The sequence below is a fragment of the Rhinolophus sinicus genome, chromosome 15 (genome assembly GCF_057876585.1).
Source record: "Rhinolophus sinicus isolate RSI-liver-muscle chromosome 15, RSI-T2T, whole genome shotgun sequence".
Taxonomy (NCBI): Eukaryota; Metazoa; Chordata; class Mammalia; order Chiroptera; family Rhinolophidae; genus Rhinolophus; species Rhinolophus sinicus.
The window spans coordinates 23,871,630-23,886,475 of record NC_142515.1 but is presented as its reverse complement, the minus strand read 5'-3'; the positions used below and the strand labels follow the sequence as shown (position 1 = coordinate 23,886,475).

Here is a 14,846-nt window from a genome sequence, read left to right as displayed (position 1 = left end):
TGAGGCTCCCTGCTTTTCTATACCCAAGGAGGGCTGGAAGGGTTCCCAGGGGAGGGGAACACACTGTTCCTGTCACCTGCAGGCTGAGTTCTCCTGGGGCTCCAGGGGGAGCATGACCAACACCAGGGACATCGGGCTGTGAGCAAAGGACCCCTCGTGACTCCAAGGTGAGGCTCATAACTGGAGCAGTAATTGGTGCCGGGGTCATAAATGTCTCTGGCAACTAAAGAGAGAGAAAGAGAGGCACGTAAGTCTAAGCTGAGAGACTCCCTAGGTTCTGGTTTGAGAGAGTGGCAGAAATTATGAATGAACAGGACAGAATAGTGAGTGGGGTGCTAGGAAGTGGGCAAACTGGTGTATGTAAATAAGAAAAAAAGAGGAGGGGGCAGAGGGGAGAAGAGTGAGTGGGAAAAGAGGGAGAGTGCATGCCTGAGAATGGGAAGGGCTGGGCTGAATTCTGTAAGGAACTAGAATGTGGGTCATTGGTGAATGTATGAGGGGGTGGGTGGGGAGGTGTACTGACCTTTCTCCTCTGAAGGTTTGCCCTGGGAGCTGGATCAGTTTTCAAGGGACCTTGAGTTCCTATGCAGTATAAAGATAGAGGTGTTTAGGGGCATGGTGAGGAACACTGGAAATTTTTAGTCCGAAAGCCATCAACATTATTTTTGTTGGAGTCCACCACACCTCCCTCTGCAGACCAGCCATACTTTCAGTTGACATTCTCCAATCCATCGGGCCTCAGTTCGTTGGCTTGTAGAAGAGACTCCCAAGGTGGTAGTGGGGAGGTGGGGGAGAGGGAGGAAATGACCCAGAAGAGGGAAGCCATGGAAGAAAGACTGACCTGGATGAGGAGTCAAGATGCCAGTGGTTGGGAGGGCACCAGAGCATGGAACACCTGGTCCTCCTGGAGGGTGTGCCATAGGGAAGCTGATAGGAGGGGCTGGGGGCTGGGAGCTCACAGGACCGAGACCTGGTGGTCTCATAGGAAGCAAAGGGAGCAGTCCAGCAGTCTCAGGCAGGGAGGCAGAGCCAGACTGCATGATGTCTGAGGGTGCCATGGGTGGAAAGGAACCAGGAAGAGGCCATGTTCCAGGGAATCCCATGGGGTTAGGAGCTTGCACTCTTTGCCCTTTTAACAGCTGTGGCTGAGAGAAAGCTGAAGCGGAACAGAAACAGATCATTGCCACCAAATTTCAATTTGGGAGAGACTCAGAGCACATGAGGGAGGAATAAGGCAATGGTAATCATTTTTAAAAACCTAATAATAATAAATGGTTAATACACGTGTATGGAGATCTACCATTTACAAAGTACTTTTAACTATACTCCTTATTTGACCCTCAAAACAATCCTGTGGGGTTGAAATGACCAACATAACAACTACTCTTACTTTTCAAAAGAAACAGAGTGGCTAAGTATATTGTCCACAGGTACAAAGCCAGTAAGTGGTAGTACTGGGAATTCTAACTTCAAATTCCAAGCTCCTCTACTACACAGACACACTGCCTCCCAAATTCATGCTGGCAATGCCAATTGTTTTCCTCCATGCTTTGCCCAGACAGATCACTCACTCACTCACTCACCAGGCCTTACCCCAGGGCCCAGAGGGAAAGGCTGGGTTACCTGGGGCCCAGGTACCCTGTAGTCTCCTATATTCTGCATTCTGGAGCCTTGATAAGGGCTAGGATGGGAAGGTGTCAAGGGCATCACTAGTGATGACTGAGGTGTGAAAATCCTTGGCCTTGTAGATGGAGTCTGAACCTGTGAAGAGACAAAAGGGTTAGCACTTGGAATGGAGAAAAGAAAAAGATAATTGAAAATGGAAAAACAATAGAAAAAAATGAAACAAAAGCTAGTTCTTCCAAAAAAAAAAAATCAACAAAATTGATAGGTCTATAAAAACTGGCAAAGATAAAGACAGAAGACACAAGTCATCAAGATCAGGGATGAAACAGAATATTACAACAGACCGTGCAGCCATTAAAAGAATATTACAGAAATATTACAAAGTAATTTTACATTCATGAATTTGACAACTTAGAAAAAAATGGGCCAACTCGTCAAGAAATACAAACTACTAAAACTCAGCCAAAATTAAATAGATAAATAGTCCTATAACTATTAAAAGAATTAAATTTTTAATTAAAAAGCTCTCCCCAAAATAAATCCCTAGGCCTAGTTTCACTGGAGAATTTTAGCCAAACATAAAGAATTAACACAAAATTTACACAATCTCTTCCAGAAAATAGAAAAGATACTTCCTAACTTGTTTTATGAGTTCAGTACTACCCTGATACCAACACCAGACAAAGACAGCACAAAATAAAACTACAGACCAATATTTCTTATGAACTTTGACACAAAATTCCTCAGCAAAATTTTAGCAAATCAAATCCAACAATGTATATTAAAAAATAATATACTACAACCAAGTGGGATTTATTCCTGGTCATGCAAGGCTGGTTCAATATATTTAAAAATCAATCAATGTAATCCACCATAACAACAGGCTAAAGAATAAAAATTACTATATAAAAATAATGCAGAAAAACATTTGACAAAATTCAACACTGATTCGTGATTCAGTATGCCAGGAATAGAAGGAAAGTTCCTCAGACTTATAAAGAGTATATTCAAAAAACCTACAGCTAACATCATACTTAATAATAAAAGATTGAATATTTTCCTTTTAAGATTGGAAACAAGGCAAGGATGTTCATTCTCACTATTCTTATTTTAGTACTACAATAAGGCAAGAGAAAAAAATTAAAGGCATACAGATTGGGGGGAAAAGATACAAAATTGTCTCTATTTGCAGACAATGTGACTGTCTACATAGAAAATCCCAAGGAATCCACCAAAACAAAACAAAACAAAAACAAAAGAACCCCAGCTCCTAGAACTAATAAATCAGTTCAGGAAACTCGTTACTGAACATCGGAAAGTCACAGGATACAAGATTAACCCACACAAAATCAATTCCATTTGTATATATTCTGACAATGAATAAGTGGACACCAAAATTAAAAATGCAATACCATTGGATTTTAATTGCTCAAGATAAAATTAAATACTTAGGTTTGAACTGAACAAAACATGTCAGGATCTGTATGATGAAAATTACAAAATGCTAATGGAGAGAGCATTGAAGAGACATACCATGTTCATGGATGGAAAGACAACAGAGCAAAGATGTCAATTCTCCTTACATTATTCTACAGTTTTAATGCAATTCCTGTAAAAACTTTAGCAAGTTTCTTTGTAGACACAGACAAGCTTATTCTAAAATTTATATGAGGTCCTAGAATACTCAAAGTAATTTTGAAAAAGAAAAGTAAAATGGAGAAATTACTCTTTCTCATATCAAGACCTACTATATAGAAGTAGTAATCAAGACGGAGTGGTACTGGCAGAGAGACAGACACATAGACCAGTGGAACAGAATAGAGAACTGAGAAATAAATCCATAGAATATGTCCAATTAATTTTTGACAAAGGAGCAAAATCAATTCAATGGAGGAGGGACAGCCTTTTCAGTAGATGATTCTGGACATCCACCGGCAAGAAAATGAAGCTTGACCTAAAATAAACTTCACACCTTATACAAAAATTAACTCAAAGTGGAACATGGACTTAAAACATAAAACTGTAAAACTTTTAGAAAGAACATAGGAGAAAATTTGGGGAACCTTGGACTAGACACAAAAAGCAAGATCCATAGAAGGAAAACTATAAAATGGACCCAATAAAGTTAAAATTGTTTTGCTTTGTGAAGCACCCTGTTAAAAACCTAAAAAGACAAATTCTTATGTAGTTACACACACACACACACACACACACACACACACACACACGTACATGTAAAACTGGTGAAATCTGAAATCTGACTCTGGATTGTACCAATGTAAATTTCTTAATTTTGATATTGCACTGTGGTTGTGTGGAATGTTGGCATGGTGTAGGGGTGGGTTGGGATGCATGAGACTTCCCAGTACATTTTCTACTTCCTGTGATTCTATAATTATTCCAAAATTGAAAAGACAGAGGGGGAAGGAAGAGGAGAGAGGAGGGAGGGCGAAGGAGGGAGAGGGAAGAAAGAAAATTAGAGTTAGAATTGAAGGTGGGACAGGATGAATCAAACATCAGAGCTTTTGCCTGACAGCTCTATTTACAATCTCATTAGATTTCATTCCCCAGCTCCTCTGGTAAGGCCCTGGTATCATAAGTTAACAGCACCCTATCCATCTGGGCACTGTGGCCAAGAACCTAGGGGCCAATCCCCCCACTTCACACACTCCTCTAAACCATCACTTATTTCTGTCAAGTTTAGTTACTAAATATCTCAAGTCGAACCTTCCTCTCCAGCTTTAGGTCATTTCATGTCCTCATCATTTCTTGCTATAGCCTCCTAACTGCCTGCAGCCTTGCGCTTCCTAAACACATAGCTAGTCATTCCCTTGCATAAGACCGTTCAATAGCTCCTGACTGCTATCAATTTCAGGGTCAAGTCTAAGCTCTTCAGCTCAGAATGCCAGGTCCTTCCTGTTAGAACTCCCACCTGTTACCCCAGCTTCATCTAAGCCCACTCCACTGCCACAAATACCTGTTTTGTATCCCCATTAAAATATTAGTAGTTCCTCAAATGGGCTTTGCTTACTCTCCCTTCAATGCTTTTGTACATGCTGTTCCCTGTGCCTGGAACAGCTTTCACCTACCCTTTCCTTTGCCTAAATAATTTTTAATCTTCAAGACTGAGATCAAACATCACATTCACTCTGAAATATTCCCTAAACTTCCCCAACCCCCAAGAGTAAATTGCTTTCTTCTGTGTGATTCTATAGCACCTTACCATACCCCAATCATGGCATTTATAATTTTACTGTAGTTTTTTTTACACATCTATATTTCCACTGGACTATGAGCTAATTAAGGGCAAGGATCATGGTTTGTGCACCTTTTTGTTCTAAGAGTCAAGCAGTTGTTCAATAAACAGTTATTAGAAAAGTAACTGCATCTATGCACTACGAAGTCAGGCATTTTCATCACTTTTGTTCACTAATGTGTTCCAAGTGACTAGCTAGAACCATGCCTGGCACTTGGTAGACACTTAGCATTTTTTTTTTTTTTTGAAAGGATGAACAAATCAATGAACAAACAAGGTCTTACCTGGTGAGAAGGCTGGAATCCCAATCTGCGCGATGATGTCTCTTTAGAATGGGGGGTAGATCCCACCATGACTCGGGGAAAAGGGAAAGGAGGAGACTGCTGGCCCAAGACACCAGCTCCCTGGGCATGAAAAAGCCTGTCCCTCAGCTGCTGGATTGGTGGCTACAAAAGTTATAATAATGAAGAACTGTGTTAAGTAAAATTAAAACAAGCAAACATCCTCTCACAAAGCCCGGCCCCATATAACATTCAAACCTCAGCTGACCTTCTACACTCGAGCCACCTTAGATGACCCAAAGCCTCCTAATGCCTGCCAAGCCTCCTTCCTCGCTATTCTTTCTGCCTAGGTCACCCTATATCTTCTCGTAAGCTACTTCCCTTTGAAGGTCCAGCTCAAAAACTTGAACCACTGAGAAGCCTTCCTTGACTTCTGCAGGTAAAACCAGCCCTTTCCCTGGAGCCCCGGGCGCTTAGGATAAGTTATTGCCATCTGAGTTTCCCCGAGAGATTGTGAGCTTCCTGAGGGAATAGATCTTATTTATCCCAGGAGCTTCAGCATTTAGCATAGTGCCTGGGACACAGAAGTGCTCAGCCAGTGTTAAATGATGGAATAAAATGGTTCATTCTTTCCACATGGCCCCACTCACCTGAGCACAGTCACTGGGTAGGTAGCTCATGGCAGTGTCCAGGCTGCCCTGGGCTGCCAGGAGGTTGGCATACTGAGTGACCCTGTAGGTTGTGGCAGGGCCTAGGCTCACCCCATCAGGACCCCGCAGTAGCTCCAAGCCCCTGTTGAGAACCATCACCTTCTCCATCAGGTCCTAGAGGAACAGGATGAGGGCAGTCAGCCCCTTCCAAGCACATTCTGCTCTCTAAGCCCAGGCAGCTCACCCAGGGACTTCCCACTATGGGGAGAAGTGCCCCTGGCCATGGCCAGGTGAAGACAGTGGGTGATGATAGATAAGAGACATGACAGTTGAAGGGCCACTCGGCCTCACCACCTAAGATGTTAGCACTGGGCTCAACTAGGGCCATCTGGGTCTTAGATTCTCGTACATCTCTGCCTCTTTTTTGCTTTCTTTACCCTTTTTGCTAGTACATAAACCATTTCAGACTCATTTATACTATTGTTTCACGTGTGACTGCCTCCCCATGAGTCTGTGTGCCCCCCGCCCCCCACTTTCTCTGGTCTCCCACAGAGTGTCTGGTACAATTTAGGTCCACAGAATTTTTCTTAGTGGCTAACAGAAGGCCCAGGCTCACAATTACTCAAATATAGAATAAACATGCATAACCGAATCTGCAAAGGGAAAACATCACAAGGTTAATACCTAAGTAGCTGCTGACTGAGGAGGGAAGGAGCTGATAGGAAGACATTAAGGACCTTCCTCTCCTCCCTAAGACCCTGACTCCAGCCTGGGCACCTAGGAGACCTGCCCGGATATCCCTGCACATCCCTACCACTAGCCCCTCCTGAGGCCCTGCTATGGAGGCACCAGTGCCCTGCAGAGAAGGGGTACCTGTAGAGCCATGGGGGATGAAGCCCGGTGGCACTTTGCCCAGCACTCCACCAGCCGCTCCACACTCCCTGAGCACACGTAACAGAGTCCAGCTTCGGGGCTGAGTGCCCTGCCGCCCTCCTGCTCCATGCGAGTACCCAGCATGTCTGCAGAGAGAGGGAAGCTTCTTTAATGGCACAGCTCCCCTTTGCGCCTCCTCCTTTCCCTGTTTGGAAACAGGTGGAGGACCATGAACTGTGGGACAAGCAGCCACAGTGGCTTTGGGCATCACTGACGTTAACCCCGCTCTGCAATGAAGGGCAAAGCTCTTGCTTCAAGATGTGACAAGAAAAAATAAAACGGGACAACAAATGACAGTAGGGGCATGCGCTGTAGTCCTTGCCTCCCAGCTGAACCACACAACATGGCCTGGCCTTCCAGAGCTCGGGCTGCCCTTCTGCCTCCTCCCTCAGGGGGTCCACTGACGCCACACTGGCGTCACACCACTCCCTTCTAAAGCCTAGGGCCACCTACCACAGAGCTCAGGGAATTTCTCTGGCCCAGAGTACGTCAGTAGCAAGGCCAGTGCCTCTCTCCAATTGTGCAGGCTACAGGCACACACCATATCTTTCCAATTCTTCCGCACAACACAGGCTAGCAGCTGTAATGGGCAGAGAGGGAAGGAGGCCATCAACCATCCATCCAGCACAAGCAGCAGGAGTCACGCACCGGAATGTGCTAGAAAAGCCAGTCATGAGCAGGCTTCCTGTTAGACCACAGTGAGGGGCTCGGGGTGAGGTTGGGGTGCTTAGAGTGGGAAGAAAAAGACTGGCAGATCCTCTAAACCCCAGTCCCAAGGTGTGCGCGTCCTCCAGACAAGGTCAAAGTAATCCCCTCCCCTCTTTCCCTACACAGTGGGCAATTACTGAAGAGATTCTGGTTTTCTTCTTGGCGAAGTAGCGCTCCTGTGTTTGCTTCAGCAGATCTGCACCCCCAGCATGGGCCAGGATGATGGCATCAGCAAAGCGCTCTTCCTTCAGACACAGCTCCACAGCAGGGCCCAGTTCTCCAAGCAGGAGCGCCTGGCTCAGGAGTCCATCCGTGTCTGCAGTGAGAGGTACCTCCACATTAGCCCGTCCTCAGAGCCCAGCTTCCTGTCCCCTGCAGGGTGGGCTCACAGCACACCTCCTTTATCTCTGTATCACTCAGCCTCCATTGTCCCAAACAAAACTCCCAAGTTTCATTCCTCAACAACAAAGTGTAGTGGGGCACCATGGGGTGCCCAAGTCTGGTGGTAACTCTCTAAGGAGAGGACCCAAGGTGAGGGAGGGATTCATGCATCAGTATCAAAGTGTGATGTGTGATTGCTCAGCAAGAACAGGGTCACAGCCTTTTAAGCAAGAAGACAGAAGGATAGAAAAAAATATCTTGGTAGAAGGCCTTCCATAGGAAGGACCCATCCATGAAAATCTATAGCCAGAGAGAGCTCTAACCAGTAACAGAACCACCCAGCATTTATGATGGTGGGAGTGAGGCAGGAGGCAGGGGACAAGAAGGAAATGTCCTCAAGTCTGAGAACTCTGAGCCCATCTACTCCCACACGGAGAGGTTCCTCAGGGTCTGGGTACCTTCTGTGATGGGGATCTCCCATGGAGTCAGGTTCTGAGGGACCAGCTCATCAAAGAAGGTTGAGGAGGCAGAGGCTTCCTCTGTTATGTGTTTGGAAGCCTGTACAAGGAAGGACAGAGGTGGCTACTTAAGAAATGAAGCCCAAAGACAGAGCTGGCTTAGTAGCTCTCTCTGGAGCTCTACTGTACGGCCCTTAATGGGTAAAGCTAAAAGAATAACCAGGTAAAGTTTGGAAAGGCTCTAGTTCATGTCTAAAACACAGCTCTACTCTCAGCCCAAAAGCTTATGGACTCTGTGTCTCACTGTGATTCCAAGAGAGGGAGGAGTCTGAAGACTTCTACAGAAGTTGAGCACTTCACTAGAGCAAAGCCAAGAGCCAGGAAGGGGGAGATGTCCTGAAGGCAGGTCTGTGCTACCGTGGATCTGGCTGGCTGGGCTCCTACCATACCTGGCCACAGAAAGCTTGTTGTCTTTTACTGTCGAGGTCATCTCCCCTGGGCTGAGGGCTCTCACCCAGCCCCGAGTCACTCTTCAACCACTTGGCCACCTGCAGGGAAAGACCCATGAGTACCACTCTCCCTAGCACAAGGTCAAACAAGCATTATGCCTTCTTCCCACCTCCAAACCCCACCAACTAAACTCAGTAAGATCCTTGAGCGATTTTTCTGGGGAAAAGCCTAACTCCAGGAGGTCAAATGTTCATATATGCATTAGTGAAGCCCACGAAGAGGTATTCTGAGATGGTTTCCACTGACTAATCCTCCTTCTCTCTGCATCAAGTACATGTTTCTAATGGGAAAGCAGCTTACCTTCTTCTGAAGCTCGTCTTTACTGTATCCTAATAGATTTAGGAACTTCATTCTGGAGTCTTGCTCTAAGGTCACCTAAGGAACCACAGAACACAGAAGTCACCATTAAACGAATGTGAATGACCCTCTCCTGCACAAGCTGGACATCCTTGCCAGTGTACCCTCAAAGATAGATCTTCATACTACCAGAAGTGACCTACTGAGGCCAATACCATCTCTCCCTTTTCCTCTCCTCTGATTTTATTCCTGTTGGGCTGTGGGCATAATGTTAACAAAACCCTTTCCCTCTTCTGCATGAGAAATGGACCTCCGGTTGACTTCCTAGAACTGTTCCCCTGGTAACCTGATAAGAATAAAATGTCAGTTGTGTTTCTAGGCAACACTACTTGTGATTGGCACATTGCATTTGGACTGGAACGACATAAACTATAAATAATCCAAATGGACACCATGCTTTGCATTTCCCTGATTGCCAGGACTCTTGTAACTGAACAGATCCCTTGCAGGGACTCTAGAAGCTATACTTTTAGAGTTGGTACAAGAGAAATTGGCTCTTGAGGGCTGAGGCTTCTAAGCCAGGGCAACCTAAGGAACTTACACATCTGCCTGATTTGCATTTCATCTTGCACCTGAGCTGTCTTCTGGGGAGCTGAGCAAGAGAACTCTGTACTGCTGCACAGACTGCTGTAAGGACTGCCACAGAAGGGATGCTGCCCTGCCGACAGGTTGTCCCACATCCTTCTGAGGAAACGGGTGCTAAGTCCTCCTACAGCAGTCTTCTGAGTCTAAAGGTCTAGCTGAGAAGATGCCTGGTAGGAGGTGCACAGACGCAGTAAACAAAGTCAGCTTACCTACTCAGTGTCTCAGATACTGAGGGCCAAGCCTTCCTGAAGGCCTGCCGTAATCTGGGGTCACTGGTCTGGGCCCTTCCTTTATCCTACACTAAACCATGAGTTCTGACTACCATCTTTCTCATAGTCTCTCAAGGTCCCTTCCTTCGTTCCTGCTCTTCCCTGGGAAATGTTCGCCCACACTCAGCTTCAGAACCATCATGATGGACAGCTCTTGAGTAGCTTCTCAACAAGACTCCCCTCTGTCCTGCGGGCACCACTGCCTGCGTAAAGGCTGAACTGTGTCTATGTGCTTCCCACCCCCCCATTCCTGGAGCTGTCACCTGTATCCTGCTTATAACAAAAGCATCATTTCTTACTCTTTTCTCCCCACACCTTTTTCTAGCTTTACTCTGTAGTTTATGATCTTTCTCAAATCCTTTTCTCCTCCCCAGACTGCTGGTGTCCACCTTCACGAAGTTCCACTATGTCTGAAGCACAGACCCAAGTCCTTCTCAGACCCCCCAGGCCAAGTCCCTGTCCTTCTTTTTCCATTCTTCTCTATAATCCCGAGGATCTGAATGACTCTCTCCCTGTACAGTCAGTTATTTCTCTTTCTCCCTTCAGCCCTCTCCTCTTGCTTGCGCATTTCCTGTGACAGCAACAGCACTCTTCCTGGGGTCATAACCAACTTGAAATTAAATCAGCGTTGTAACTGAAGTCGTGCCTCCAGAGCAGGGTGGGCCTTCAGCACTAAGTCCCACCACAATGACTTGCCTTGGGTTACTGGGAACAAAGCCAAAGCCTTCTCATGGTGATGTATTCTTCCAGCTAATCTTCTTCCCTTCCTTTCCCTTCCTCTTCTCCCTTCCCATCACCTTCTCTGCCCTTTGGTATGGCACCGTGAGAGCCTTCACCCTGGCTCTGGTAAAGCATCTAGGACATCAGCAACAGTGACAACAAAAGGCAAATGTCACTTGTACCCCTCAGCTTCCCTAGCCGCAAAGGGCCTCTGAGCCTCTGGTAAAGGATGAAGATTTTGTATCCAGAGGGTGGGTGTTATGTAGGAAAAACCTAATAGGGGTTCGGGCCTCTGAAATCTGGGTCACAGTGGGATTGTGCGTCTCCTGGAGATGACAGAGGTTGGAGTACCCAGCTTTGGGGAAACACTTCTGAGCAGCCAGGCTTCAAGTTTCCTACCTTCAGGAACTGCCAGAGCATCTTTTCACTTGGCAATGACACTCGTTGGATCTTGTTCTGACAATAATTCAGGAGATTTCCTGATGCCAGGGCCTCTCGCAGCTCAGCTGACCGCATCAGGAATCCGGATTCTGTGGTGACCTGACTGACGAAGACGAGGCGGGGGCCAGGCTGTGGCACCTGGTGGGCAGTGGTACTGGGGAGGCCGAATGTAATCAGCTTCCCCCCAAACTGGTGAGGAAAGACAAGAAGGGTAAAGGGCATGCCTTCAATACCAAGTCAGGATCACAGGCACGGCTACATATTGGTCAACCCTAGGGTGGGAAAAACTCCTGGGGGTGAAGCAGGAGCAGGAATGGAGCAGTGAATGGGCCCCCATACCAAAGACACCTCTGCATTTTCAGCGCTCTTAGCTTAAACCTTCAGCACCTGCTACTCATCTTCTCCTCACCTGTCCTGGTACCACCCCTCTCTCAGTCAGCTGGACCGAACACCTTGGCGTTACCACAGTCTTTATACCCACTGCAGCCACGCGATGACAGTCTTAACCTCTTCTGGTGCTAGGTCTCTCGTGCAGGTCCCCTGTCCCATTCCCAGTGCTCACACACCGAGATTACTGGAATAGGCTACTGTTCTCTAGGTTTTTCCGCCTCCAATCCAAGTGTTAGACTATCACCTTGTGCCTGTTGATGTTCAGGATCTTGTAACGGTTTCACAAGGCCACGGGAGAGAGCTGTAACTTCTCTGCCCGCTGTGCACAAAATTCTCCAAAATTAGGGCCCGATCTGTCTCTCCAGCGCCAGTCTCCCTGCTCATCTGCGTGATAGCGCCACGTCCCCCAAATGCCCAGTTCATCCCTGCTCTGTACCCTCAGCTGCCACCACACCTCAACCTAAGCATCCTTCTTGCCAAATTAGGTGCTTTATATACACAGCACCTGGCACAATAGCAGCGCTTAGTGAAGGTCCTTTACTCCAGCAGTTGTGCACCTTGGCTGCCCCTGAGAACCACCAGGGAGCTGTTCAGCCTCATCAGGCTGTACCCCAGACAATTAAGTCAGAACGTCTGGGGTGGGGCCAGGCATCAGTATGTTTTAAGTTCTTCAGGGTATTCCGGTGCAGCCAAGGTTGACACCTCCTGCTTTACTCCCCAGCCATTCACTATTTCCCTTCCTGAGACCCCCTCCTTAATGAACTTTCCTAGGCAGAATTCTTCTCTTGACTCCTGCAGCACAAAATCTATACTACTGATCAGTGCTCAACAAAGCCAGCTTGCCTTTGAATTGGTATGGTACTTGATAGTTTGATAAAAAGCCTATTCTTGTTTGAGGTTCATGCCACCTTACTAGCACAAGCTGGACAAGTATTACTATCCCCATTTCACAGATAAAAACACTGAAGTCAGAGTTAAGTGACTTGCCCAAGGTCACCCAACTGCTAAGTGACAGAGCGATGATAAGAATTCAAGCCTTCTGACCTCAGAATTCTTCACCTCACTCCTCCTTAATGTGTTGGTCTTACCTCCCTAATAAAACTGTTGGCTCTGAAAAAGAAGAATCTCCACTTTCATGCACCTGTTTTTAATTCAAACCTAACAGTTAAAGCACTGAGCTAGGTGCTTTAGGGCCTTGCAGCGAGGGCATCACCTGGGAACTTGTTGGAAAACCAGAATCTTGGGCCCTACCCCAGACCGAAAGAACCAGAATCTGAATTTTAATAAGATCCCCAGCTGATTTGAGAAGTTTGAGAAGTACTATTTTAGGGATAAAAATGAACAACATGTGGTCCCTATCCTCAAGGAGTCTATCGCTTAGTAGGGTCTCAAGGCACGTATATAATAACGTTAGTACAGTTAGTACATATCAGTGTAAGAGTACAAATCTGTTAGATTCAGAAGGGAGGTTAAGTTTGACTAGGGTTAAAGACAGGCCTGATGAAGAGGGTGGTATCTAAGCTTAAAAGGCTACAGCACAATTCAATGGCCTGGGAGAGAAGCTGAAGGGTGGGGTACAGGTGGAGGCAACAGAGTTGGGGAGTTATTCGTGGAACAGAAGGGAGTCATATTTAACTGGAGCATAGAGAATACATGAGAATAAGGTAGGACTGAAAACTGGAAAGGTAAATGAAGCTCTGTGTACATTTGGCCTTAAGCCTATAAGGCAAACGGGGTCAAAGGTTGTGAGCAGAGTGACAGGATGAAATCATTTTTGTTTTCATTCTTGCTTTGCATGCTAACCCTTACATAGCTGGACTCACTATCAGTCCAGACATGTGAGGCTTTGAGAAAAATCAGGTGGAATCTCAGGCGGTTCTCCATACCGAGGACGTCTAAAGCAATCAATTCCTTTTAGACAGGACTGGCATAGCAAGCGGGTGAAGGGGCAGAGAGGGAAGCTATAGTAACTCTGCTTGAGTGGTAAAGTGGGGCCTGATCTGAGACACAATCCCTGGGAATAAATCTCCTACAGAACATAGCCTCATTCTGGGCACATGGTAGGCTACACACACACACACACACACACACACACACACACACACACACAACCACGCTCATACACACACACTACACTTACAGCAAATGAAACACCTGCTGGCCTCCTCATCCATTTGGGGGGCTTTTTCAGGGGAGGTAGCAGTGATGTTTGGGCCACTTGCTCTGGTACCTGCAATGGTGGGAGAGGCTGGCCTTTGCTGAAGGAAGAAGAGATCTGAGGGCACAAGGACACCTGCATTACCAGCCTCAAGTGGTGGCTTAGCGAGGAACTCCACCTGCAAACTCCATTTTGGGAGGAATCCTTGAAATGCCCAATCTGGCCCACAAAGGCTGGACTCCCATATTCCAGAGGACTAATAGTGAGGGTGGGATCCCCTGCAGTAGACTTTTGGAAAGTCCACTGTATGCAACACCTACAGTGGAGTATGACATAAAATGTATCCATAGGAGAAAGACAAATAAGACACTTCATCCTTCCAAAATAATGGTCCCAGCATGGAGGTCCAATGTCCCTGCAATACCACAGGGAACATCCAAGAACAAAAGGCAAGGTGAAGGCCTCCTTTGTATTGTGGCAGGAACTTACATTCTCCCAGGAAGATGGGCACTGGAGTAAAAGTGCAGCCTTCCTAAACCCAGCGCCCCATCTTCCCACTCTTCAACAGTCCCCACTTCTTCCCAGGCCATATGTCCTTCTCTCTCCCCACCAAAAAAGACAGCCCCTTCCCTCCTGCATTCTCCACCATGCCCTTCACACCTTGTCAGTCTGTCTCATCTGCTGGACTTCCCAGCTCCTACCCATCACAGAGTACAAACTGATCCAGCCGTCAAAGGAGGCAGCAGAGAACACTGGAGGTTCCCGAGGGCACCACTGCACATCAAAGCACCAGCTGTTCTGTGTGGGTAGCTTAAATACCACCTAAAGTGAGGGAACACACCATTAGGGAAACCCTGACATAGGAAAGGCAGCCCAGAACACACAGCTGAAGCTGGGATCCCCCACAATCATCTCATCTCCCATGCCAGCATGCCCACACAAGGGCCAGCCTACCTCGCAGCTCCCCAGGTCCCAACACAAGACCTGGTTGTCCTTGGCACTACTGAGCAACAGCTCGGCATCAGCCTGGCTCCATGACACTGACAAGATCCCCCTAAGAGGGAAAGAGAAACTAGGATTTGCTGACTGCCTACTAAGAGTAGGATATCTTATATATTATACA

At 46.7% G+C, this 14,846-nt stretch overlaps 1 protein-coding gene across 11 annotated transcripts in view; it reads right to left on the bottom strand.

Moving 5' to 3' along the window:
• The window catches only part of SEC31B (SEC31 homolog B, COPII component), a 29,506-nt gene that overhangs the window by 2,233 nt on the left and 12,427 nt on the right, over positions 1-14,846 (bottom strand). For 6 of the 11 annotated variants that reach the window (XM_074339186.2, XM_074339191.2, XM_074339190.2 and 3 more), the window contains 16 exons: positions 14,678-14,777; positions 14,384-14,545; positions 13,706-13,840; positions 11,134-11,364; positions 9,104-9,178; positions 8,743-8,841; positions 8,294-8,393; positions 7,592-7,770; positions 7,200-7,326; positions 6,687-6,832; positions 5,814-5,987; positions 5,167-5,328; positions 1,584-1,761; positions 842-1,156; positions 524-582; positions 77-223 (listed from right to left, as the gene is read on the bottom strand). In XM_074339186.2, coding sequence (XP_074195287.2) covers positions 77-223; positions 524-582; positions 842-1,156; positions 1,584-1,761; positions 5,167-5,328; positions 5,814-5,987; positions 6,687-6,832; positions 7,200-7,326; positions 7,592-7,770; positions 8,294-8,393; positions 8,743-8,841; positions 9,104-9,178; positions 11,134-11,364; positions 13,706-13,840; positions 14,384-14,545; positions 14,678-14,777 — 2,389 coding nt within the window. The remainder of the gene's footprint in view (positions 1-76; positions 224-523; positions 583-841; positions 1,157-1,583; positions 1,762-5,166; positions 5,329-5,813; positions 5,988-6,686; positions 6,833-7,199; positions 7,327-7,591; positions 7,771-8,293; positions 8,394-8,742; positions 8,842-9,103; positions 9,179-11,133; positions 11,365-13,705; positions 13,841-14,383; positions 14,546-14,677; positions 14,778-14,846) is intronic. The other 5 variants (XM_074339193.2, XM_074339188.2, XM_074339194.2 and 2 more) reach the window with 1 other exon arrangement.